The sequence below is a fragment of the Diospyros lotus genome, chromosome 10 (genome assembly GCF_014633365.1).
Source record: "Diospyros lotus cultivar Yz01 chromosome 10, ASM1463336v1, whole genome shotgun sequence".
NCBI classification, from domain to species: Eukaryota; Viridiplantae; Streptophyta; class Magnoliopsida; order Ericales; family Ebenaceae; genus Diospyros; species Diospyros lotus.
The window spans coordinates 2,276,510-2,304,357 of NC_068347.1; the positions used below are offsets into that span (position 1 = coordinate 2,276,510).

At 38.1% G+C, this 27,848-nt stretch overlaps 3 protein-coding genes across 10 annotated transcripts; 1 reads left to right on the forward strand and 2 right to left on the reverse strand.

The window, feature by feature from the left end:
• Positions 1 to 732: 732 nt before the first annotated feature.
• On the forward strand, positions 733 to 6,969 carry LOC127811666 (ABC transporter C family member 10-like). The gene is given in 11 exon segments (XM_052351747.1): positions 733 to 2,775; positions 2,854 to 3,236; positions 3,238 to 3,334; positions 3,599 to 4,189; positions 4,303 to 4,467; positions 4,587 to 4,881; positions 5,017 to 5,246; positions 5,334 to 5,639; positions 5,734 to 5,797; positions 5,930 to 6,169; positions 6,616 to 6,969. Coding segments are annotated over 11 exon segments (4,563 nt in total). The 3' UTR covers positions 6,765 to 6,969.
• Positions 4,689 to 26,044, reverse strand: LOC127811665 (pentatricopeptide repeat-containing protein At2g01860). Of its 8 annotated transcripts, none has more exons than XR_008025769.1 (3): positions 24,084 to 26,044; positions 19,771 to 19,873; positions 10,531 to 10,938 (listed from the first exon to the last, which is right to left on the reverse strand). XR_008025769.1 is itself a non-coding variant. In XM_052351745.1 (2 exons), the coding sequence occupies exon 1, from the start codon at positions 25,685 to 25,687 to the stop codon at positions 24,089 to 24,091; it is 1,599 nt and encodes a 532-aa protein (XP_052207705.1). In that variant the 5' UTR covers positions 25,688 to 26,044; the 3' UTR covers positions 4,689 to 4,904; positions 24,084 to 24,088. The 8 variants fall into 8 exon arrangements, 5 of the variants coding, with proteins under 5 accessions (XP_052207705.1, XP_052207703.1, XP_052207701.1 ...); XR_008025771.1 differs by lacking the exon at positions 19,771 to 19,873 and adding an exon at positions 22,888 to 22,950 and having other exon boundaries at positions 10,531 to 10,934; XR_008025770.1 differs by lacking the exon at positions 19,771 to 19,873 and adding an exon at positions 22,888 to 22,950.
• LOC127811816 (uncharacterized) lies at positions 20,686 to 20,994 on the reverse strand. Its single transcript, XM_052351993.1, has one exon. It carries the CDS (start codon positions 20,992 to 20,994, stop codon positions 20,686 to 20,688), a length of 309 nt encoding a protein of 102 aa, XP_052207953.1.
• Positions 26,045 to 27,848: the final 1,804 nt, after the last annotated feature.

The window sequence follows — 27,848 nt, forward strand, 5'->3', positions numbered from 1 at the left end:
GAAACCATAAATGGTAAAAATAAACCACAAGAATCTAGGTAAAATTTACCATCTAGAAAACTTAAAAATCATTGCTTTTAACCATTTTTATTAATTTTTATATCATGAATCTTACTTTTTAGTAGTGTGTATATATATATATATATGTACATTCAAAACAATAACAAAAATAAGCTATGAAACTCATCAATAAGAAAGACTTTTGAAATTTTACATGCTAAACTCATCAGTCTGGCTCTGGAAGTAGTAATAAATATAGAAACCCAACTGCAAACATACATGATTTATTAAACTTATATCAATGACATAAATTGTAAATTGGAGAGAAAAAAACAGAGAAGAAGACAGGAGACAATTAATAGTTGTTCTCATGCCAAACTTATGTCACTAATGGACATCAACTCTGATATATGGACACATAAACTGTGATCTTCATTCCTCTTATTCTCTTCTTCCTAACCCAATATAATCAATCAAAACCCAACTTACAAATTCTTGTTTCAAGGCAAAACTTTCTGTAGAATCTTCTGGGTGGGCAGCTATATATAAAGGTAAAGGGTTTCTAATGGTTGGTATTTGTTAGTTTTCATCATGATCATTAGAAGTTTGTTTTCGTCTCTCACTTGGCAGATGGCATTTGGCAATGACACAAACATTTTACACTTTCTAGATGCTTTCTTCTTGTATGCAATGCAGATTTTGTGAGCAAATCATAAGGATTGAGCAGAGAAAATGGCTGACCTGTGGACTATGTTTTGTGGGGAATCCGCTTGTTCGGATGATGAGGGAAACCCTTGCGGCAGTGGTGTTACTGAACACATGCTAGTGTTACTTCCTTCTTCATGCATCAACCATGCCATGATCCTTTGTTTCGATGTAATACTTTTGATCGTGTTCTTCCTCACTGTCACCCCGAAGAAATTACTGTACAAGTCTGCGTATATTCCACTGAACTACCATGGCACTACCCGTTGGCATATCATATCTGCAACTTTTAATGGTGTCCTGGGAATCGGGTACCTGTTCTTTGGTATCTCAATGTTTGCGAAAGAGATGAGGATGAGGCAGACGGCCTTACCTCTTCGTTGGTGGTTGCTAGCTCTGTTTCAGGGAGTAACACAGTTGCTACAGGGCTTGACTTGTATCCTCAGGGGAGAACACTTTCCAAGAGTTCTGTTGCAGCTTTCATGGATCCTCTCCTTTTCATTCTCTGGAATCACTTGCACCTTATCCCTCTGCGCCGCCATTTTTATTAAACAAGTGTCGAAAAAGGTGGCTTTCGATGTGCTGTCTTTTCTAGGAACTAGTTTACTGTTGCTATGCGCCAGCAAGGGCTACAAGGATGATGCACGAGGCGATGAGATTCTTTATGCTCCCTGTGAGGCCTATGGCAGCAGTAAAATGGGGTCTGCAGTGACCATCACTGCTTTATCGAGAGCTAGCTTTTTCAGTCGCGTGTCCTTCTCGTGGCTCAACCCATTGATGAGCAAGGGCAGGGAGAAAATACTTGACGATGAAGATATGCCCAAATTGTGCCGGGGAGATAGAGCAGAGGCTTGTTACTCGCAGTTCAAGAAGCAACTCGATAAGAGAAAACGACTTGATCTGTTGTCTCCACCATCTGTTTTGTGGGCACTAGTTTCATGCCACCGGAAGGAGATTCTGATCTCTGGATTCTTCGCCCTGCTAAAGGTCATTACTCTCTCCTCCGGCCCACTGCTTCTCAATGACTTCATTGAGGTTGCTCAAGGCAAAGAAAATTTCGAAAACGAGGGCTACGTGTTAGCCATCTCATTCTTCTTTCTAAAGAGCATAGAGTCCTTGGCACAAAGGCAATGGTACTTTCGGAGCAGGCTTATCGGTCTCAAGGTGAAATCTGTACTAACAGCAACCATATACAAGAAACAACTAAGACTATCCAACGCCGCCAAAAAGAAGCACGCAGCTGGTGAGATAACAAACTATGTAACCGTGGATGCTTACCGGATTGGGGAATTTCCTTTCTGGTTTCATCAAACTTGGACAACTGCCCTCCAGCTCTGCTTTGCTCTGGCAATCTTGTTTCGTGCAGTTGGGCTCGCCTCAATCGCATCCTTGGTGGTGATAATCATCACTGTTGCCTGCAACTACCCACTTGCTGAATTGCAGCATAAGTTCCAGACTAGGCTCATGGTGGCCCAAGATGAGAGGCTGAAGGCCAGTTCGGAGGCTCTTGTGAACATGAAGGTGCTCAAGCTATATGCTTGGGTAGGGCATTTCCAGAATGTTATAGAAGACTTAAGGGAGGTGGAATATAAATGGTTATCAGCAGTTCAGTTATGGAAAGCATACAACGGCTTTCTCTTCTGGTCATCCCCTGTGCTGGTCTCCGCAGCCACCTTTGGCGCGTGCTACTTTCTCAACGTGACATTGCACGCTAGCAACGTTTTCACGTTCGTGGCAGCTCTACGCCTTGTTCAAGACCCGGTTAGATCCATCCCTGAAGTAATCGGAGTGGTCATTCAAGCGAAAGTTGCATTCTCTAGGATTGTGAAGTTTCTTGAGGCACCCGAGCTGGAGAATGCAAAGATCCGACAGATACAAATGGAAAGCCACGCCGTTATCATCAAATCTGCAGATTTTTCATGGTTGGAGAATCATTCAAAGCCCACCCTCACAAATATCAACTTAGAAGTTAGGCCCGGTGAGAAGGTGGCTATATGTGGAGAGGTTGGCTCTGGCAAATCAAACCTGCTCGCTGCAATCCTTGGAGAAGTTCCCAGTACTAGGGGAACAGTAAGTTCACTAGCTTCTTATTAACTTTGTTGTAATTGCATCAATCCTCCATCTGGTTCCTTTTCCTCCATTTTACAGATTCAAGTATATGGTAAGATCTCGTACGTTTCTCAATCAGCATGGATTCAGACTGGGACTATACGCGAGAACATTTTGTTTGGATCTGCCATGGATGATCAGAGATACCAAGATACATTGGAAAAGTGTTCCTTACTGAAGGATCTCGAGTTGCAACCCTTTGGAGATCTCACTGAAATTGGGGAAAGAGGAGTTAATCTCAGTGGTGGTCAGAAGCAGCGGATCCAACTGGCCAGGGCATTGTATCAGGATGCCGATGTATATCTACTGGATGATCCGTTCAGTGCTGTTGATGCGCATACCGCCACGAGCCTATTTAATGTAACTACTTTCTTTAGTTTTGTTCTGCAATTCTACTCATCAACTTACTCTGAAGCTCACCTGATCGTCACAGGAGTACGTGATGGAGGCTCTTTCAACCAAAACAGTCTTGCTCGTTACCCATCAAGTTGATTTCCTTCCCGCTTTCAGCTCTGTTCTGGTTAGTTTAATATCTCCTTTCTGCTGTGTCTCTCACACTCTTCCACTCATCATTTTGTTCTAGTTCCTACATTGCTGGAGCAATCCATTCATACCAACCAACTGAGTTGAGCTAGCATGAACCTTTCATCAAGGCTAGGTGTTGAAGAGTGCGATCATCGAGCATAATTGCAGAACTTGAAAACTGAAAACAAGTTCAAATTCTAACCTTGCTGATGCTCACAGTTTTTCAGAGTCAATTGTAATGAGTTAAAGTTTGTAACAGTTGATGTCAAATGGAGAAATCATACATGCTGCTCCTCACCATCAGTTGCTGGATTCAAGCCAAGAATTCCGGGACCTAGTCAATGCTCACAAAGAGACTGCAGGCACTGAAAGGCTGGCAGAGGCAGCAGTTTGTTCCCAAAAGCCCAAAACTTCTGCCAAAGAGACCAAAACAAATCGCTTTGAGAATAAATCTAAGACACCCGAAGGTGACCAGTTGATTAAGCAAGAGGAAAGAGAAGTAGGAGACACTGGTTTAAAGCCTTACATACAGTACCTAAGTCAGAACAAAGGCTTCATGTATTTATCCATTGCCAGTCTCTGTCACCTCGCATTTGTGATTGGCCAGATACTGCAAAACTCTTGGATGGCCGCTAATGTCGACAACCCTCTTGTTAGCACATTAAGATTGATTACAGTCTACTCGGTGATCGGTTTTGCTTCAACGCTATTTTTGTGTTGTAGATCTCTGTCTGTGGTTGCTTTGGGTTTGCAATCGTCAAAATCCCTATTCGCACGCCTATTAAGATCCCTTTTCCGTGCTCCTACATCATTTTATGACTCCACACCATTGGGAAGAATACTGAGTAGAGTAAGTATGTCGAGCATATGTCACAATCGAACCCTTTTTTCTCGCATTAAGGGTGTTCATCAAACCAACTTCAACTCGCATTTTTTTCGCTTGTCTTTCATTTTTTTTCGCAGGTCTCATCTGATTTAAGCATCATTGATCTCGATATTCCATTTTGCCTTATGCTCAGTGTTGTGGCTACCATAAATACCTATGCTAATCTTGCCGTGCTAGCAACTGTCACCTGGCAAGTCCTGTTTGTCTTCATTCCAATGGTTTATTGGTCTATTCGCTTGGAGGTAGGTAATGCTTTTGACAAGAAATATTTGTGTGTGTGTGTGTGTGGGGGGGGGGGGGGGGTGTTGAATTCCAGTTCAACGAAGCTAAGTTGGTTGAGATTGGCACCTTTGATCAGCAGATGTACTATTTTGCCTCCGCGAAGGAATTGATGCGTATTAATGGCACGACCAAATCCTTGGTCGTAAACCATCTTGCCGAGTCCATAGCAGGGTCCATGACAATAAGAGCTTTCGAGGAGGAGGATCGGTTTTTCGCCAACAATCTTGAGCTCATTGACATCAATGCGAGTCCATTTTTCCACAGTTTTGCAGCAAATGAGTGGCTGATCCAGCGGCTTGAAACGCTTTGTGCAATTGTTCTCTCCTCATCAGCACTCTGCATGGTTTTGCTTCCTCCCGGAACCTTCAGTTCTGGTGATCATTGAAATGCATACCTTCTGGATGAAGATTAAGAACCAGATAATCAATAAGAAAGAATATACATATATCAGAAACCAATTGATCGATTCATATTGAACCAGGTTTCCTTCATATTGTGTTTCTCATCAGCTCTTGTTAATGCAGGATTCATCGGAATGGCTCTATCCTATGGCCTCTCATTGAACATCTCCCTTGTTATTTCGATTCAAAACAAATGCACTCTGGCAAACAACATTACATCTGTAGAAAGGCTCCACCAGTGCTTGCACATACCCAGTGAAGCTCCTGAAGTGATAGAGGAGAACAAACCCTCCGTCAACTGGCCAACCGTAGGTAAAGTGGAGATTCAAGATCTGGAGGTAATAAATTGTGTGCATTTGACAGTTAAAATGATGTAGAGAGAAGAGTTAGAGCATCCCAACTAAGACATATGTTGTTCAAAACAGATCAGATACAGGCCCAACGCACCACTGGTTCTCCGCAGGATAACCTGCACATTTGAAGGAGGACACAAGATTGGCGTTGTTGGAAGAACGGGCAGTGGGAAGTCAACTCTGATTGGCGCTTTGTTTCGCCTTGTGGAGCCTACAGGAGGCAAGATTCTGGTAGATGGAATTGACATATCGAAGCTTGGATTACATGATCTGAGGTCGAGGTTTGGGATTATACCACAAGAGCCCACCCTCTTCAGTGGAACATTGAGATACAATTTGGACCCCTTGTCTCACCATACTGATCAAGAAATATGGGAGGTAATATATCAAGCCTTCTTGTGGATACTAGGGTTACTATGAAGTTAATGGTCTTGCTCCATTAATTAATGTTGAATCATTTTGGCCATGGTAGGTTATTGGGAAGTGTCAACTTAGAGAAGCTGTTCAAGAACAAGAAGTGGGGTTAGACTCTGTGGGTAAGAACTAATAAGAAGCCAATGTTTGTGCTTACAATGAAGAGAGAGTTCACTTACTTCTTCTTCTTCTTGTATTCTTGTAACTGTCTACTTAACTCTTCTTGCTATATATATATATATATATATATATAGTTGTCGATGATGGTTCCAACTGGAGCATGGGACAGAGGCAACTGTTCTGCTTGGGACGAGCCCTTTTGAGAAGAAGCAAGATTCTGGTGCTGGATGAAGCAACTGCATCGATCGACAATGCGACTGACTTGATCTTACAGAGAACCATCAGGACAGAGTTTGCTGATTGCACTGTGATCACAGTGGCTCATAGAATACCAACTGTGATGGATTGCACAAGGGTTCTAGCTATCAGTGATGGTAGGTTTTGTTGTTCCTCCAATTCATTCAAACCAGATCCCAACCGAAATTGGTAGAAATTTTGGATCAAAGACCAGACCATATAAAGACCGAAATGAACCAATTCAGTCTGGTCTAATCCTATTAAATCTGTATGTATGTTGTATATACATATTGTTGTACTTATACAGCTATATCTATTGTTGATTTATTTGGTCTTAGTCCAAAACTGAAACCAAACTGTACCAAATCGAAGATCTATTCTTCAAAATTTTCAGACTGAAGACCAGACCAAACTTATTCAGTCTTGGATGGGATCGGGTTTTTTCTGCAGTCTGGTCTGATTCGATTTTTAGATCCGAACCAAAATTTGAACACCCCTACCTGTGTACTAATAGTGTTCCTGCAGTTATGTCACTTTGGATCTTTCAAAAATTCTCAAATAAACCATCTCTTTCTTTTTACAGGGAGAGTGGTAGAGTTTGATGAGCCAATGAAGCTGATGAATAGGGAAGGCTCATTGTTCGGGCAGCTTGTTAAGGAATACTGGTCTCATTCTCAGCCGGCAGAATTACATGAATATGCAGTTTCACAAGGGGGGAGAGACAGAGTATGATGCATGAACTCGAATATGAGTGTTCGAGTTTGGGTGTTGGATAAGACTATGTGCCAATGGTAGAATCAGGAGCTTAGGTCGGGGGCAGGTTTAAGTCTCAAATCTGTATACTAAATTTTTTTAGCATTACTCAGTTGCTCCCTATTATTTTTTATTTTAGGAGACAAATGTTTGAGGATATAATAATTTATATCCACAACATCAAAGGGCCAAGGGCGATTTTAGAAGTTGGGGCGTAGCGCGCTTGCACTTGCGCGCGCGCGCGCGTGTTGGGTGGGGGGGGGGGACTGCTGTGTAGCAGGGACATGGGTACTAAAATATTATTACCTTATCCCTACATTTATGAATTTTAAGACGAAGGAGATATGTATCAAAACATAGGATATGGGTACTAGAATATTATTACCCTATCCCTACATTTATAAATCTTTGATTTTTTTAGTTTTATAATTAAAAATTAAGGTATGTTACTCATACATATATAATAATAAAATGGTAATGGGTAAGTATGCAATTTCGGTGACCTCATAAAAAATATATTTTAAAAGACTAAGAGCATATTAACGAAAATAATAAATTAAAATAAATTGTTAATTTTTATTTTTAACTAAAAGTAAATTAAATACGTAGAAAACAAGCATTAACACAAACTTGAAAATGCAAAATCTGACACATATTCCATGCTAATACCAATGTCATATTGTATCGACAATTATACAATATCTTGGTCTCATATACTTCTTTATGATTTTTTTTATTCTTGTGGTTAATACACAAAATAAAAAGGTGATGTTAAGAGTAAAAATGATAAATTATATTGATTTTTAGATATATCTTTAAATTATAGGGGTTTGAGGAAAATTTATTCCAATTTCATTATTACGGGTATTTTTTAGACCGCTTTTTATGGGTTGGGAATGGTCTACTAGATCGGCCCAATCTCTCAAAAGTTCAGTAAGTCCCGGGTTGAAGATATCATGGCAAGGTCGCAGGTCACTTTTGTTAGGTTCAAATCACGAAATGTCCTAAGTTGCAAGACACGCTGTCAAGTCATTCAGCTTGCATCACGAATGTAATACCCCGTTTCGGCACAAGGCTTCCACATAATTTAAGAGAGATTAAATACTAAAAATTGGTTTGATAGTAAAAATAAGTCACCGAATCGACTGCAGGAGGTATCCTGGAGCTTAGATGTCTAAAGAAAAAGGTATGTTAGCGACAAGCGTCTCGATACGAGATTTATGACACCGAAAGAAATCAAACCAGAGACAATTTTTAGTACAACTATGATTCAGCTTGAAAAAATCGAATGGTTATAAGGGACTTCCGAAAAGTCAACGAAACCCTGAAGGAACTCCGATTTTATATAAGGATCAACCCAGAAGTGGTATTAAGATGAAATGATAGTTTCCTGTGAAGTTACCAGAGCAAAAACATACTTATTGAGTGACTTTTGAGTTATTAATTTTGAAATTTTAGTATTTTAATTCAAATGAAATTGATATTTGAGGATATAATTGTAATTATGTAATAGCTAAAATAGGATTAAGAATTTAATTGAGGGATTTATACATAATTTTCATGATTTTAATAAATTATACATATATATTATGCATAGTATATTATATAAATTATATGTACATATATGTGTGAGTGTGTCCGTGGTGGGCAAGGATTCTACAAGAAATATAATATATATATATATTAGAGTGGTTTCCAGGGTGCTTGGCGGCCAAGGATGCTGCATTTAATATATGTGTATGTATATGTGTGGAGCCCACCCAAGTTTAAGACAACGTATAAATAGGCTTAGGCGGAAGGAGCAAAAGTCAAAGATAGAAGAGAAAGAGGAGGATGAGAGAGGAAGAAAAAAGAAAAGGAAAGAAAAAAGAAAATAATAGTATAAAGTTTTTAAAAAAATTTAAAAATTTATTTGAAATTTGAGGAACGTGTTGGGATTTAGAATTTAGCATTTAAAAGCTTGACACTAAAGTTGAGTTTGAGCTTGAATTTCAAGGTATTCTAAATTATATTTAAGGTGAGTGTTCGCCGTATAACTCTATTTATTGTTAATAGTTTACCATCAAAATTTGATTTGTTTATATAAATGATTTGGCTTAGGTTGTTTGCATATGGATGGTTCATTCAAAGTGGTTAATTACATATATATTGAATTTTGTGCTTTAAATTGTGTGCATGAAAATGTTAGTTTTAAATGATGCATGTTATGGTTGTGGCATTAGCATTTGTGTTGGACATAGGTAGTGTTTTCGGGATGCTTTTGAGTGAAAATGTAATCTTTGACGTGATTGTGGTGAACTGGATTCCTGCGTTAATGTTGACCCTCTCATGTCGGGAGTGGCAACGATTGTTCCCGAGATGTCGGAAAGATGCGTTGATGTTGCCTCTCTTAAGATAGGATTGTGTTATGCCAATGTGTCAATGTGGTCGTGTTGCCTTTAGAGATATTGCTCTTTCCCCGAGGTACGGGTTAAGCGCTGTATAGAATTCTCTTGGGTTAGGACATGTCAGATTGTTCATAGTCTTACATATATTCATGAAAATATTTTTGAACTTTCACTTAGATTATTCAACATCTAATTTGGACTATATCTCTGGAATATTCAAACGTTTCAGATGAAAGCAGCGGTGTCAAGGGAAATGAGGTTTTCGAGATGTAGTTGTTATCTTACACATTAGATCTTTAACATATCTTTTTTTATTATGTTTGAGGTGTTTAGTTGTTATCTTCGAGAGACGAGATTCTATGTAGTATGTTTTGAGGTTATGATATAAAACAATAGTACAATTTCAATGTTATAAATTAAGCGTTTACAGTTATGTACCATTTGAGATTTCGATCTTACTTCGGCATTTATGATGATGTCACATGTCTTAATTTATTGATTATTAAATTTGATATGTTGAGAATGTGAATTGGGATTGTCGGGATTTGATTTATATTGATTGTATGATGAAAAAATATATATTCTTGAAATCTTGAGTTAACGCACGCTTGGGGAAAAGCGGGGTGTTACAACGAAGAGATAGAGAATTTATCGGAAGCGATTAGAGAAAAAGTCAACATTCCTAATCTAAGGCAAATCAGATCCCTACTAATACGAAATTTATTTCTGATTATGTGAAGCTGATAAGGAAATATTATTTTCATAATATTATCTTTTCATTTTGAATTTTATTCAAATTGTAAACACCCCATGTTATAAATAGGGGTCGAAAATCATTATATGGGTAGGACAATAATATACTGTTACTTTACCGAAATAACCAGAGGGACAGTCATGAACTAGACACTGTTTAGGCCGAACTACGTAAAAACTTCTTAAAGTACTTCCTCTTTCTTTCTTTTTCAATGAAATTGTGTTTACTTTCTTAGTGTCGGTAAACGAATCACGATTGACCGATTCTGAACATTGACAATTTGCATGTAACAAAAAAATTATGTATAAAATTGACCAAAACATGGAAGTTTTTGTACTAAAAGTGACATTTGGCCTATTAAATTACTACTAAAATTTAAAAATAAAGTAGTTTTAAAATTTCGAGAATAAAAATAAAATATTATTTTTATGAGAGTTTTTTTGCCTTGGAAAAACACTTATAGTAGGGGCTAGTAATCTACTATAAACCCTCGCTTAATAAGAGTTACTCTAGAAGCAAGTATAAGATGTGAGATGCCCTCACTCAAAGGTGAATACACAACAACAATAAGGCTACGTCCTCTCTCTTCAAGCCTAAGTTTGAAGGTTCTACTATAATGAGAAAGATATAATAACTTTTAATAGGAGTTAGCAATATAATACAAACCCTTGATTAATAAGAATTAATCTCGAAGCAAGTATTAGATGTGAGATTCCCTCGCACAAGAGTGAGTAAACAACAACAGCACATGATTTACAGAGCTTTTAAAAGCAGAAATTACAAAAGAGAAAGTGAAGAACAAAAAGGGTCCAGCTCATTCAATGCTCCAGCAGCACGAGATCATACTTTGAATGCACAACTTGGAAGCTTGCAAGTAGTTTGAATTTTGGCATTGCTCAACCCTTTTAAGGACAATCAGGAGCTGTTGGCCACTGGAAAGAGGGAGAATCATTCGGCTTTGAAATTCAAACAGTGGATGTGAGATCTCTATCCAATCTGAAAATGGTTCTAGCTTTGTAGAGAAAATGTCCCCAGAAGGTCAGTATATAGTTCCAAAACTAATTAAAATACTGCACTAAAAAGGAGATGAACAGATCTAAAAATGGTTCAGCAGAGAAGGTCTGATAATCAAAAGATATTTTAGTGAAAGGAGGCAGAGATTCAAAAGTTCTTGCATGTTTGCCAGACCAAATTGGGAAACACTTATTTGATTTACAAAAACATACAAGGATACAGGAGAAGTATAATTAAATCTATGTAGGTCAAATATAAATAGAGGAATGGAATATGAGTTAGCTGTGATCAATTTTCAAAACTGAAAACACTTTAGAAAACATCTCCTTCGAAAACCATTCATATGATTCTGGCAGACTTTTGTTGACTAAACTTGTTCTGAGAATCGCTATGGTTGTAGTAAAGTGGTGACTTTGGTGAACTAAACTAAGTGTTATACTAATTCTAGAACTCTAACTCACTTTGGTTGACCACACTTGCATTTTTTGCCTTTTCAAATAAATGTTAATAAGATAAAATGTTATTTAAGGAACACCAAAAACATTTATTATTTTTGAGAAACAAATTGTTTTTGTTATCATTGTAGCCTTGAGGTTAACAATCTCTCCTTTTTTGGTGACAATAAAAAGACAACGAAAATATCACTAGCTACAAATGAGAGGATGTAGTATGAGATTTACCTAGTGTGCTCTTCTCATCTCTTATGCATCAAGTGGAGTTTAATACTAACCAAAAGTAATACTAATGTGTTCGATAAAAGACCTTTATTACTCAATGTCATTTATCACAACCAAGAGATAGGAATTGAATAGAACTTGCAATTAAACATAAACCCCAATAAGAAGGGAATGTCAATCATCAATACCAAACGATGTGCAATTTCAAGTCAACAACTATCGTCAAGAATTCATTGATATCAAGGAAATCATATCATATATCCAAAACAATCTAAACCATATATCCAAACTATTTTCTAAACAATTTTAAACCAATCCAAACAAAACCATATATCCAAAACTATAAGCTAAGAGAACAAAAATTTCTATTTCTGAAACAATGTGACTCCTCTCTTCTTATATAGGGAGGATACAACAAATTAGGATATTTTAATTCTAAATTATAATCAATCAATCAAAGATTTAGGCCACTAATCAAGGGATTAGAGCCAATCCCCACTAATTAAGAGATTTGTCTCCTTTCCATTTCAACACTCCCACTCAAACTGGCTTGAAGATATCTTTCATGGCAAGCTTGCTCACTAAATTTTCAAACTGTTTCTTATGTAACCCCTTTGTGAAGATATTAGCAACTTGATCAATTGTTGGAATGTAAGGCATATAAATTACCCTATTGTCAAGTTTCTCTTTGATAAAATGCTTATCCACTTTTGCATGTTTCGTTTTGTCATGAAGAACCGGATTGTGAGCAATGGAGATTGTAGCTTTGTTGTCACAGTAAATCTTTGTCAATAAGGGAATAGTAACCTGCAAGTCCTCTAGTAATCTTTTTATCCACATAACCTCACAAATCATGTGGGCTACTGAACGGAATTCAGCTTCAACACTACTTTTGGCTACTACATTTTTGTTTCTTGCTCCTCCAAGTGACAAGATTATCTCCCACAAAGGTGTAATAGCATGAAGTAAATCTTCTATCTGTAATGTTGTCTGCCCAATCTGCGTCAGTATAGGCTTTTATGTGTAGGTGTCCTTGTTTTTTGAAGAGCAATCCTTTTCCAGGTATTCCCTTTAGATACCTTAGGATTCTATAGGCAGCTCCAAAATGCTTTGAACCTGGCAAATGCATAAATTGACTTACAACACTCATAGCAAAAGCTATATCAAGTCGGGTGTGAGATAAATAGATAAATCTACCCACAAGTCTTTGATATTTCTCTCTATTTCCCACATCTTTGGCTTTGGTAGGTTGTAGCTTTAAGTTGGATTCTATGGGAATTTTGGCTATCTTGCATCCAATCATTCTTGTTTCATTAAGCAAATCCAAAACATACTTACGTTGGTTGACAAAGATTCTCTCCTTAGATCTTGTAAATTTCATCCCTGTGAGAACAATTGAGAGTTTGCCTCAGAAGTTTGAAAAAGTCCATATTTTGACTTAGTCTTTGTTACTGTTTCAGATTCTTGCTCCATATTTTTCTATTTTCAGGTAGCAAAAGTAGGGCCAATAAAATCGGATTCTAGTTGAGATTTTTTAGCACTTTCAGATTGGTTGTAAGCCTTTAAATAGGCATTCTCATTTATGAAATTTGTTGAGCCTTCTCTTCATTTTATTCAAAATTCTCTCTGTAAGTTCTGTTTTTTAATTTAGTTTATATTCCAACAGTGGTATCAGAGCCCACTTTCTACGGGCTGTGAGGCAAAGTTTTTGGAGTGCAAACACTGGTGAGGTTGAGTGATTTATTGGTGCGAATATGCCTACCTCTAGCGGTACTTCATCTGTAATTCCAATGTTTAATGGTGAATACTATCATCTTTGGGCTGTCAAGATGAAGTTTTACTTAAAGTCTCAAGGTTTGTGGAATGTTGTGATGTCTGAAGCTGATCCACCACCATTGAGAGAAAATCCTACAATTGCTCAGATAAGAGCACATGAGGAGGAAAAGCTCAAGAAAGACAAAGCCATCACCTGCCTACACTCAGCACTTGCAGATCACATCTTCACCAAAATCATGGACTTGGAAACACCTAAACAAGTATGGGACAAGCTCCAAGGTGAATTTGAGGGCAGTGACAGAGTCAAAACTGTCAGGCTCCTCACATTGAAGAGAGAATTTGAGTTGATGAAGATGAAAGACAATGAATCTGTCAAAGATTATTCTGGCAGGTTAATGGATGTCGTAAATCAAATGAGGCTTCTTGGTGAGGCATTTACAGATCAAAAGGTGGTAGAAAAGATCATGGTGTCAGTACCTCAAAAGTTTGAAGCCAAGATATCTGCAATTGAAGAATCTTGTGACTTGCAAAGTCTCACGATTGTAGAGTTAACCAGCAAGCTTCATGCACAGGAGCAAAGGGTCTCAATGAGAGGTGATGAAGCTACCGAAGGTGCTTTTCAAGCAAAGTACAAGGGAAAGAGTTCTGGAAACCTGCAAGGAAAGAAGTTCTTCAAGAACAACAAAGGGAAAGTTGAAGGATCCTCAAGAAAAGGAAATTTTTTGCCTTGCTCTCATTGTAGAAGAACCAATCATGCTGAGAAAGATTGTTGGTACAAAGATAAACCTCTTTTTCACTGTAACTTCTGCAATAAACTTGGCCACAGTGAGAAGTATTGCAGAAACAAGAAAAAACAACTTCAGCAGCAGACACAGCAACATGCAAATATGACTGAAGAAGACAAAAATGATGATGAGCATTTTTTTATGGCATCACCAGCACTCAGTTCTTCTGAACTGAATACTTGGCTCATTGACAGTGGCTGCACCAGTCACATGACCAAATATCTATCGTTTTTTACCTCCATTGACAAATTAGTTCAACCAAAGATCAAGCTGGGAAATGGTGAAGTTGTGCAGGCCAAAGGAAAAGGGACAATTGCAATCAAAACCAAGAGAGGTACGAAACTTGTCACTAACGTTCTTTACATTCCAGAACTAGATCAAAATCTACTTAGTGTTGCACAAATGGTTAGAAATGGATATGCAGTTTCTTTCAAAGAAAATTTTTGTTTTATCTCTGATGAACATGGAACAGAGATAGCAAAAATTAAAATGAATGGAAATAGTTTTTACATGAAGTTGGATTTAGTTGAAGGGCATGTCTTTACTGCCAAGATTGATGAGAGTGTTATTTGGCACAAAAGATTTGGTCATTTCAACTTCAAGTCACTGAAGTTCATGCAGGAAGCTGGTATGGTTGAAGACATGCCAGAAATTATAGTTAATGCTCAAATTTGTGAAAGTTGTGAGCTAGGGAAGCAGCATCGACAGTCATTCTCTAAAAATATGACCAAGAGAACTACTCACAAGCTGGAATTAGTTCACTCAGATATTTGTGGACCAATGAGCACAGCCACATTGAGCAACAATGTGTATTTTTCACTATTTATTGATGATTTCAGTAGAATGACTTGGGTTTATTTTTTAAAAACCAAGTCACAAGTGTTGTCTGTGTTCAAAAGCTTCAAAAAAATGGCTGAAACTCAAACTGGCCAGAAGATTAAGGTGCTCAGAACTGATAATGGAGGTGAGTATACTTCAAAAGAGTTCAATGTTTTTTGCCAAGAAGCTGGAATTGTACACCAGCTGACAGTTCCATATACACCGCAACAAAATGGAGTCTCAGAAAGGAGAAATAGAACTGTGATGGAAATGGCAAGGTGCATGCTATTTGAAAACAAGCTACCAAAGTTTCTATGGGCTGAAGCAGTCAACACCTCGGTTTATTTGCTGAACAGACTACCAACAAAATCTGTTCAAGACAAAACACCAATAGAGGCATGGTCTGGTGTAAAACCTTCTATGAAGCATCTGAAAGTATTTGGCTCACTGTGCTACTTTCATGTGCCATCTGTCAAGAGAGGCAAGCTTGATGAAAGGGCTGAGAAAGGTGTCTTTGTTGGGTATGCAGCAGAATCAAAAGGTTACAGAATCTTTAGTTTGAGTGGGATGAAAATTGTGATAAGTAGAGATGTACACTTTGATGAAAATGCTTACTGGAATTGGGACATGAAGAAAGTCCACAAATGTGAGCAAACCACTCCATCTATTCTTGAACCAGCAATAGAAAGTACAATTATTGAAGATACACTAGATGTTGAAGCTACCTCAGACACACCAGTGCTTAAGGTGAGGCCTTTATCTGAAGTATACGAGAGGTGTAATCTTATACATGCAGAGCCTACATGTTACACAGAAGCTGCAAGATTTCCAGAATGGATTGAGGCCATGAAAACTGAAATTGATGCTATTGAAAGAAATGGAACCTGGAAGTTGACAGAACTACCTGAAGCTAAGAAGGCAATTGGTGTAAAATGGGTTTTCAAAACTAAATTCAATTCAGATGGCTCAATCTTCAAGCACAAGGCTAGATTGGTTGTGAAGGGCTTTGCTCAAGTTGCTGGAGTGGACTATGGTGACACATTTGCCCCAGTGGCCAGACATGACACTATTAGGCTACTGCTTGCACTTGCTGGTCAAATGGGATGGAAAGTGTATCATTTAGATGTTAAGTCAGCTTTTCTAAATGGTATACTTCTAGAAGAAATTTATGTTCAACAACCAGAAGGCTTTGAGGTTGATGGCCATGAACACAAAGCGTACAAGTTGCACAAGGCTCTTTATGGTTTGAAGCAAGCACCAAGGGCCTGGTATAGTAGGATTGATTCTCATATGATCCAACTTGGTTTCAGGAGGAGTGAAAATGAAGCCACATTGTACTTGAAACAAAATGATGGTGGTTTGCAACTGGCAGTATCACTCTATGTTGATGACATGTTAGTGACTGGAAGCAATGTAAAATTGCTGGATAAGTTCAAAATGGAAATGCAAGATGTATTTGAGATGACTGATCTTGGCATCATGAATTACTTCCTTGGAATGGAAATTTTCCAGTGCAACTCTGGTATCTTCTTATCACAGAGAAAATATGCTATTAATATTCTCAAGAAATTCAAGCTTGAATCATGCAAAGAAACAGCAACTCCGCTAGCACAAAATGAGAAGATTTCTGAGAATGATGGTGAGAAACTTGAGGAACCCTCTGCATATAGAAGCTTGGTAGGCAGCTTACTATACTTAACAACAACCAGACCTGACTTGATGTTTCCAACTAGTTTACTTTCAAGGTTCATGAGTTCACCTAGCAATGTTCACATGGGAATTGCAAAAAGGGTGCTAAAGTATGTTAGAGGTACAACAAACCTTGGTATCTGGTACTTAAAGACAGGAGGAGTTAAGCTAGAAGGCTATGCTGACAGTGATTGGGCAGGAAGTGTTGATGACATGAAGAGCACTTCAGGTTATGTATTTTCAATTGGTTCGGGTGCTGTTTGCTGGAATGCAAAAAAGCAAGAAGTAGTAGCTCAATCAACTGCAGAAGCTGAGTATATCTCCCTAGCAGCTGCTGCAAATCAAGTAATATGGTTAAGAAAATTACTTGCTGATCTAGACCAGGAACAAAACTCACCAACTAAGCTTTACTGTGACAACAAGTCAGCCATTGCCATTGCACAAAATCCTGTCCAACATGGCAGAACCAAGCACATCAATGTAAAATTTCATTCCGTAAGAGAAGCTGAAAAGAATTCCCTTATCAAGTTGCATCATTGCTCAACTGATGTGCAACTTGCTGATATAATGACTAAGGCGCTTCCAAAATCAAGGCTGGAATTCCTAAGGATGAAGCTTGGCATGTCCCAGGCAAATCTCAAGGAGGAGTGTCAGAACTCGTGAGAGTTTGCCTCAGAAGTTTGAAAAAGTCCATATTTTGACTTAGTCTTTGTTACTGTTTCAGATTCTTGCTCCATATTTTTCTATTTTCAGGTAGCAAAAGTAGGGCCAATAAAATCGGATTCTAGTTGAGATTTTTTAGCACTTTCAGATTGGTTGTAAGCCTTTAAATAGGCATTCTCATTTATGAAATTTGTTGAGCCTTCTCTTCATTTTATTCAAAATTCTCTCTGCAAGTTCTGTTTTTTAATTTAGTTTATATTCCAACAATCCCAAGTCAGTACTTTAGGGGGCCCAAGTCCTTGATCTCGAACTCATGAGCTAGTTTCCTCTTAAGCTCTTCAATCTCTCCCCTGTCATCACCAATCATTATTATATCATCCACAGACAATTATAATTGCCCTCTTACCGGTACTAGAGCGCTTGAAGAGCATTGTGTGGTTTGCTTGGCTCTGACTGAGTATAACCATAGCTTTTTATCGATTTTTCAAACCTTTCAAACCACGCTCTTAGAGACTGTTTCAGACCATACAAGGATTTTTTTAGACGGCATATCTTGTTGGTATCGAGGCTCTTCTCAAATCCAGGTTGGAGGTCTATAAACACTTCTACCTCTAAATCGCCATTTAAGAAGGCATTCTTCACATCAAGTAGGTATATAGGCTAATCTAAATTCACCGCGAGAGAGAGGAGACCTCAAATAGAGTTTAACTTTGCCACTAGAGCAAAGGTCTCTTGGCAGTCGATACCATAAATTTGGGTGAACCCCTTGGTAACAAATCTTGCCTTATATCTCTCTATGCTCCCATTTGCCTTACATTTTACAGTGAAAACCCACTTACAACCTACAATTGTTTTACTTCTTGGTAGCTTCACAATCTCCTAAGTCCCATTCTTTTCAAGAGCATTCATCTCCTCTTTTACCGCTAACTACCAATCTGGGTCACCAAGGGCATCCTGAATAGTTCTTGGAACATGCAGGTTAGAAATCTTGGAAATAAAGGCTTTATGGCGACTGGACAGTTTTTGATATGACAAGTATTTAGCAATCGGGGGTTTGGTACAAGATCTTATTCATTTTCTAGTAGCAATAGGGGCATCAAGATTGGACAGGTCAAATAAGAAATAATTTGAAGGAGTGAGTTTAGAGTTACTCTGAGAAAAAGAAAAACCATCATTTAGAGATACCGATTATTCAATTGTTAGAGGAATATATTTGGATTGATAGTATTCTTCTGAGTTTGCCTTCTCATATAAAACTGAAGCTCCGGTTTTAGATTGTTTTGATCCGTTTGTGGTAATTCTCCCCCTAGTTCCAATCCCATCATGTTGGGTACTTGTGAACTAAACACATCTTGTTCCATACTTCTTTGAACATTTGTTTCCTCGAATTGTTTATCAGGGTGGAGTGGAGTATCAATCATGGTTGGAAGAGGATCATAGATTTTTAAAGAAGTATCGTCCTCAACATGAAGATTCAAAAATTTATCTTCTTCCACAATATTTATATTCTCCCCCTAAAGATGATTTTTGAAAAAATAAGGTTGAGTCTCGAGAAAGACACATCCATACTTATATAAGTTTTTTTCGTCACAGGATTAAAGCATTTGTATCCTTTTTTATTAGGAGCATAGTCCAGAAAAAAATACTTTTCAGCTATGGGATCCAGTTTGGAACAAAATATTTGTGGAACATAAACAAAACAAGTGCATCCAAAGACCTTTAAGGGTAACTCAAAATATAGCCAGCACATGGGAAATAATTTTTTTAAAGGATGTAAAGGAGTTTCAAAGTTTAAAACACGAGTGGGCATTCGATTGATGAGATAAGAAGTAATTAAAATCGCATGACCCTAGAGGTATTTGGGAACATTCATGGAAAATATATTAGCCCTAACTACTTCAAGTAAATGTCTATTTTTGTGTTCAACAATACCATTTTGTTGGGGGATTTCACGACAAGTAAATTGATATAAAATTCATTTTTCTTTCAAAAAAACTCCTAAAGATTTATTAAAATATTCAGTTCCATTATCTGATCAAAGAATACAAATTTTTGTGTTAAATTGAACTTCAATCATATGAAATAAATCCTTGAAAATTCGAGACACATTTGATTTCTTTGCAAGTAAGTAAACCAAACAAAGTCTAGTGTGATCATCAATAAAAGTTACAAACCACCTTTTGCCAGATAAAGCGGAAACCTTTGAGGGTCCCCAAACGTCACTATGTCTCAAATAGATTGGTTTTGAAATAAATTTAACACGATGATCTTTAGATAAATGACAACTTTCACATTGAAACATAGAATGATCCACTCCTTTAAACAACTTAGGAAATAAATGTTTTAAGTAAAGAAAACTAGGATGGCCTAGCCTAAGATGCCATTGCATTATTTGAGTAGAAACAGAAGTAAAACTAGTACCACTTAATCCGTGAGCTTTTTTATGACGAAAGACATCCCCATCCAAATAATAAAGTTCGTTTATCTCTCTAGCACTGCCAATCGTCTTTCCCAAGTTCTGGTCCTAAAAAATACAGTAGAAATCAAAAAAAGATAACACGACAATTAGAGTCTTTTGAGAGTTTACTAACAGACAAAAGATTGCAGGCAAGTTTAGAAACATGAAGTACTGATTGAAGATTAATACTGTAATAGAGTTTAATGAGACCTTTACCTGCAATAGCTAAAAGACTACCATCGGTTATTCTTATTTTTTCACTACTAAAACAAGGAATATACGAATTGAATGGATGGGATAAACCGGTCATGTGAAAAGATGCTCCTGAATCAATGATCCAGGCAATTGATTTAAAGGACCTAGATAGGGCAAAGGAATTTTTACTTGAATAGGCCAATGAACAATTGGGTGTACCAGGTGACAGATTGGGCTTTAGCAGTCTCAAAAGTTGATCAATTTATTCTTTGTTGAATGGTCCCACTTTAGCTTCATTAGCAGTGGGTTGGGAGCACTTTTGTTTGAGTTTCCAGTTGGCTAGTTTTCCATGAAGCACCCAGCAAGTTTCCCAAGTACGGCGTAGTTTGTTGCAGTGATCACATCAAACACGAGGCTTCTCTTCAGCTTTTCACTGACCAAAAATATGTTGTCACCAGCATTAGCATCAGTAGTAACAAACGCCATATTTTCATACAGCCCACTTGCACCATTGTTCTTCGTGCCCAGCATAACAAGTCGTCGGCTTTCTTCACGCCAAACTTCTGAAAAAGCTTACTTAGTGATGGAAGAGGATTTCTTCCAATGATCCTTCCTCGGACTTCATCAAACTCAACGTTGAATCCGGTAAAGAATTTAAACACCCGGTTAGCATCAACCATTTGTTAATAATGCTTGCAATCATCAGGACTTTTCCACTCATAAGTGTTGAAGATATCCAGATCCTGCCATATACGTTTCAAAGAATTGAAGTATGTGGTGACGATGTCGCTGCCTTGCCGAATCTCAACGAGCTTCAAGTTAAATTCGTAGATTTGGGATTGATTACCCAAATCAAAGTACATGGCAGTGACTTCATCCCACAATTCCTTTGCTATAGAAAAGCACATGTAGTTCGGGCTGATCTCTTCCTCCATGGAGTTCACAAGCCACATCATCACCATTGAATTCTCAGCATCCCAAATTTCATACATTGGGTCCTTACTATCAGGAGTTGGTGTAGCACTAGTCAAGTAACCGATCTTTCCCCGTACATACGAACATATTGGGACCAACGCAAAAAATGGGTGCCATTAAGACGAATAGTAGTAATCTATACCGAGTATGAGTTGGAGGAGACTCGAGGGATTCAGAACTGAACCTAATCGAATTGTGGTTGATGGGATGGAGGAGCAGTTGATGTAACGTCAAACAAAGACTAGATCTAGGTGTGTCGGCAGGCGAGGATCTGGCGACCAACAACGCTAGACGTGAGCAGTGATAGCAACTGAGATAGGCGGCCTAGCTTAAGGCTTTGATGGTGTAAGGATGACTTCCCTACTCTGATATCATATAAGCTAAGAGAAGAAAGATTTCTATTTCACCATAAATGAAAAAACATAACTCCTCTCTTCTTATAGAGAAAGGATACAACAAATTAGGATATTTTAATTCTAAATTATAATCAATCAATCAAAGATTTAGGCCACTAATCAAGGGATTTGTCTCCTTCCCCACAATCAAGGGATTGGAGCCGATCCCCACTAATTAAGGGATTTGTCTCCTTTCCATTTCAACAAAAACAATCTAAACCATATCTAGTTTCTCCCCTTTTTTGGCATACATCAAAAAGGAGTCAAGGATCAAAATGGCAAAATTTTTCTTCAAGTTCAATGATCCTGCTTCCTCGTTGAAGATCCACCCTAGTATTGTCCTCTAAGTCCCTGACTTCGGTAGATAATGCTTGAATAGCCATCAAAAGGTCTTTTAGGGAGGACTCCTCCTGAGCAGGTCCGAGATAAGTAGAGGAGGATCAAGTGGATGTGGGATCTTCCAAGCTATCAGAATATGAGCATCTGCTTAAGAGTCAATGTCTTGAGAGTTAGGATCTTTGGAGTCATGGTCCTATTGATGAGGAGAATTTTTACAGCAAACCCACCATCCATTCATTTATGCACCCAATTCATATGTGTCGCTTTGTAGATATGACATGTGGACTTTAACCTAACCAAGGGCTCTCGTATGATTGACTAAATGAAGTGTAAAATGATGCACAACAAAATCATCCCATAAGGCAAAGGAGTGGGACAACTTGGGTCATACATAGCTATGTGATCAATGATGATATAAGGGATATATTCAAGGGAATGTAATTGACTGGGCAGCACAATATCTCAAAAGTCAAGATAAAGACATGGTCAAAAGACCCACTTTTGGAACAATACAGTGCATTATGATCAGGTGGAGCAAGTGTGTGGTCATGTCATTGTTTGGCACTTGGAAGCTTGTTGGGACAATTTAGGTATTGTGTGAGTGCTTGAATAGGTTCAGCAGGATTGAAATTTGGGATACGATTAGACCATGATTGAGACTCACTTACTGCAAGTTCATTCTTGTCAAAGAAGAGTTGAATTCAAAATATTTGATTTAGTTCATACGGACCAATATCAAGACCAATACCATTGATAAGGGAACGAAGGTGAAGTGGACTGTGAGTAAAAGAGATTTGCATAGAAAACACAAACTAATCTAGGAAAAATGGGTTTGTTCAAGTTCAGAATAATTGCTGACTTACCAAGATAATCAATCAATGGAAATCCTTCCCCATGGAATCTGTCAAAGTCAACTTGACATCCTTTGAGAACAGCTAGATTTTCGAATGCATGACATAATGTGCAAGATTTTAATCTAAACTTAAGGAATCACACTTAACTCCAGTTAGAAGAATCTTTACGTATCTTATAGGAGCTCAAAATTCAAGTATAGGAGTTAATTAAGATATGCCAACACTAATTTTGTTGGAAGCAAAATTGATGGAAAAAAAACACAAGTGGCACATGTCAAATTATAAGACCATCACTCATGTCTTGGTTTAGCAAGAAGCAAACCTTGGTTGCTCTCCCAATGACTGAGGCTGAACACATGGCAGTTGGAATTTGTTGTCCCAAGCGCTATGGGTCAAATAGAAAATGGAAGATTATGGTCTAGTTTATGATCATATCCAATGCAATACAATTAACTAAAAATCCTATACTGCACTCTAGGACCAAGCATAGTGAGACCATACATCATTTTATTAGAGAACATGTACAAAATGGAGATATTGAACTAGAATTTGTAAATACAAACAATCAATTGGCAGATATTTTTACAAAACCATCGAATAAAAGATCAATTCTGTAAAATTAGAAGGGAAATTAGATTGATGAATCATCTAGAGTAATGAAAAAGCTAGATCTAAAATGAAAAATCTTCAAATAGAAGTAAAAGATTTAAGGAACTTTAGTTGACCAATGGTGATTTGGAGGATAGCCAATGGTGGTTTGGCTTGTGTTGATGAAAAGATCAATCCGGATATAAATTCGAAGATGTTGAACCGTTAACCATCATTTAATCTAAAAGTTTAAGTTGGTAGAAAGGGGACTAACTTTATCTTTTATTATTATTTTTATTCTCAACACACCCTCTCATGTGTGGCTAGACTTCACTTCATAACTGGTCTAAACATGTACAACTATTTAAATATTAACTTAGCAGTGAGATTTGAATTCAGGACTTTTACTTGCTCTGATCTAAAAACTTAAGTTGGTAGATGGAGGGTTAACTTTATCTTTTATATTACTATTTTTAGTCTCAACAAAAGAGAGGTTTTTTTCTTTTTTGTTTTTTACAGATAATAAACTCCACATGTCAACCCAAAGTTCTTTGTATATCACATGGTAAAATAATCTGCCATGAAGGTGTCCATCTTACTGACATTAACTTGCAGTTTGCTTCTAATTGTTGACAGAATTTTCATCTCAAACCATCTAACTTTGTCAACCCCACTGATTAAGGTTTGTGATTCTTGTAGTAAGCCAACCCCACTTAATGAGACCTTGTAGCCTAATTTACATAAATAAAATATTGAGATTAGGGCATCAATAACAAAAGTATTCATTTTACAACTATCTTCATCACTGCTTGAGAAAACAATTCCTGGAAAGTACAGAACAACTGACCAGAAACAACAATGAAACTAGCAATGAAACTGCTAGAGATAAACTAGCAATGAAAGTATATAACAAAACCAGAAACAACTGACCTGGTTCATATTTGAAGTTGCAACAAGTGTGACCTCATTTGCTTATCCAACACAAAACCTGCAATCTCTGCCTCCTTGCAGACCGCCTTACACTTTGCCAATCTCCCAAAAGCCATGTAAATGGTGAACAGATCTCGGTAGATGCCATAGGTAGGAGAGAAACCTGCCTCCTTAAGTTTTGAGAAGTATCGTACAGCCCTGGAGAGATCATGCAGAGCAACACAAAGCTTTATAACCACACAATAAGCAGGAAAATCAAAGAGGCAATTTGAACCTTCCATTTCCCAGACCACTGCAAATGCCTCCTTATATTTCTTTTCTGTAAAACGGCTATGAATCAGAGTAGTGTACATAACAACTGTAGGTTCATGCCCCAATTGTGTGAACCAATTAAAAAGGCTCTCCACAATTTCAAATCTCCCAAGCCTAATGCAGACTTTCATTATAGCTGTACAATCTTGTAGACTCAAGTCCAGATCATCTCTTTCTTCAAGTTCTTCTAATAGGGACAGTACCAGCATTTGCTTATCTGGGTTCTTTCCAAATTCCAAAATTAGCTTAGCATAGATGCTGGAATCCAACATTCTTCTACTATCCTTTGCAGCTAAAAATAGCTTCCAGGCAAGTTCCAAGCTTCCTCCTTTAATGAAGCCCCTCAACATAGCAACAATCACATTCCTGCTTGCCAACCTAGTGAATTTGTGCATGTTGAATGGCATTTTTAGCTCATGGGTCCTTGCCAAGACCTCAACAGTTGAAGCCAAAATCCGGTCATCAGGGAAGAGATGGGGTTGTTTCTGGGCCCAACAGAAAGTCTGCAAAGCTCTCTTAGGAAGACCCATGTGACCTAACTCCCGGATTGTCAGTGACAAAGACCCCTTCCGAAGGAATCCAGACCACTTGCTGAGAACTGCTGACACGTCTTTTTCTGCATGAAGGCTTCTAATCTCTTTGGCTAGTGCAACTAGGAAATTTGGGTTCTTGTACACTCGCTTGGACAAAGATTGTCGTGAAGGCATGACTGTAGAAGAAACCGTTCTCGCATTTCTCTTGGGTGAAGGGAATCCTGAAGGCCGAATTTTATGGGGAAATGGGAGCGGCAGAGGCCTTTCCCTTTTTGGCATTCCGAGTTTCTGAGGAATCCTCCCTCTGAAAAGGGATGAGATTGCTTCAATCTCATCATTTTCCCAAACAATGTTATCACCACATTCCTTTTCATCCCCTAGTTCTTTCTTCCGATCCTCTTCATTGCCATCTTCACCATCGTCAGGGTCCTGACGAACCATGGGATTTTCATCGGGTAAATCAGGCGTCTCGTCACATCTCCAGTCCATCTGAGACGTAGGATGGTCAGTGGAAGGTTGCTTCTTCCACAAGTCGCCAGTCACAAATTTTGGAGGAAGCTTGGTGCGACGAGGATAACGAAGGTTCTTTGGCGGGTTTATACGGCAACTTCTTGCCTGCAATTTCACCACCAACACCACTCTACGTGGACTTGACGAATTCACTCCACGTACATTCCTAATTCTAGATTGTTCAAGTCCAAGGTGAAGTCGTGTATCAGAGAATGAGATAAGACCATGAGGCGAGAGAAGGTAACTCATGTCCCTCTGTTGGCGTTCAAAGAAAACCAAACTGCTTCGGCTCACCTTCGAGTCTGCCCGAGACTCCAACCGATGTATCAGACGAGACTAGAAGCAAATCAATGTCGAACGGGCATTTTTTCAAGCACATGGTGCTCAATGGAACCCCAGTAACAAACAACCACAGTTCATCGAGTTGCTTGCAGAATGTAGCACATACCTGCCTACGCTACGCACACGCCAAGGCTCGACTTCAGAAGAACGGCGCGGACATTGTTCGGTAGAAGACGACTGGATTCGTTTGCCCGCCGCAAAATATCTGACAATGTCCGAAGAAGAACGTTACCAAGCATATAACCATCCGCCCGTATCAAGGGATGAAAGGTACGGGTAATCCACAAATAAATAAATAAATAAATAAAATACCCTTTTAACAATATTATTTAGAAAAAAACACCAAATGAAACCAAATATCCATTATAATTTATTCAATTGAGTGTCCTATGACCAAACAAGAGATAAATATAGGTCGTAAATGAACTAAGTTGTTTGTAAGCAGTTCGGTGTTCAGTTCGATAAAAACTCATTTGACTTCGTTTGTCAAGATAAACAAATCAACTTTGAACATAATTTTGAAACTTGATTTATAAATGAAGCGAGATTGAACTCAATAAATCTCGACTCATTAAATATCGTGAACATATTCAACTAAAGAGTCATGAATATTAATAGATTTGATTAAAAATTCGTAAATATACACGATTAAAAATTTGTGAACAATTTTTAATTTAATCATTTAACATAACGTAATATAATATATATATAATATAATAAAATAACAAATTAAGTTTAATCAAAATAATAGGCTTTGGCTCGCCTCAGCTCAAGCTTGCCGGCAAGCACTCAAGCTTTTATTGAGCTTTTATGCATAGGCTTGACCCATCAATCTTCAAAGAGTTGAGCTCAAGCTAGTTTACATAAATTGAGATCAAACTCAAGCTTAGAAACTAACTCGCAAGCCAAGTGTGAGCTTGTTTAAACTCAATTCAGATCAATTGCAATCTTAGAAGAATAGTAAGGGATTTGTTAAAGTGAATAAGAGAGAGAAATATAAGGCCCATGATGACTTGCGTCATGTTAGTTGTTGGTTGGGTTGGGCCCAAAATGACAGTATGCGAGTAGCGAGAGGTTTGGATTCGACTAGTATGGGAGTCCTTGGCGAGATTTGGACAGGGTGGGTCGAGCTAGCTCTTCGGAATTGAGAGGGTTGGGGCAAGCATTATGGTGGGCTTCATTTTAAGGATAATCAGACCTTGGGCTATGCAGGTGAAGGAGTCCAAAGGAATGATTCTCCAGCAAATTCTGGTAAAGTCCAGCGGGCCAACAAGGTACATCTGGGAAATTTGAGACATGCAGCAGATTCTTGGGTGCAGGTGAAATCTCTCATCTTAAAGGTTTTCACATACTGTCTCACGCATATAGGAGGGGTTAATCATGTACACGACGGCTTTTAAGATAGGAGACACAGTGCATAATACCCACAAGAAACCACCCACAAAAAAGTGACATGCAGCAGATTCTGGAGGGTTATATTTGGGTCAAGGGGTTGGGACTAGAAAGCAGCCCAGTGGACTCTGGTTGTGATCGAAGACCAAAAAAATTGGGATTTTATCCTCCAATGAATTTTTCATCTAAGTTCTCAACTGTTCAGTTTCTGGATGATGTTATTGAGGAAAGTTTGACGCATTGGCGTAATACGCTTGTAGGGTATTTCATTGATAAGTGCTTATCGTTCCAGGTGGTGCAATCCATTGTGAGGAGAATGCAGCAGCATTTAGGTCTCTTTTGAGGTACTTTCACATAATTCTGGATGCTTACTTATTCTGTTTTATTGATGAGGACAGCATGTTGAGAGTTTTTTATGGCAGCCCTTGGCACTTTGCCCAACCTCTTTTAATTTTAAAAATTTGGAAATTGGGGATAGATCTTTGGCAAGACACGCATACATCATTACCCATTTGGGTGAAAATTTTTAATATCCAGTTAAAGGGTTGGAATGAGAAGGGTATTGCCACAGTTACTAGTGCCCTTGGGCATCCTATTTATGTGAATTTTACAACCAAGGATAGATCCCGTATGAAGTTTGGGCGTGTTTGTGTTAATATGGATGCCTTCTTCACCT

Excerpts from the sequence above, each read along its gene's own strand:
- LOC127811816 (XM_052351993.1), bottom strand. The coding sequence starts at position 20,994 with ATGTATGAAATTTGGGATGCTGAGAATTCAATGGTGATGATGTGGCTT.
- LOC127811665 (XM_052351745.1), bottom strand. The coding sequence starts at position 25,687 with ATGAGTTACCTTCTCTCGCCTCATGGTCTTATCTCATTCTCTGATACA.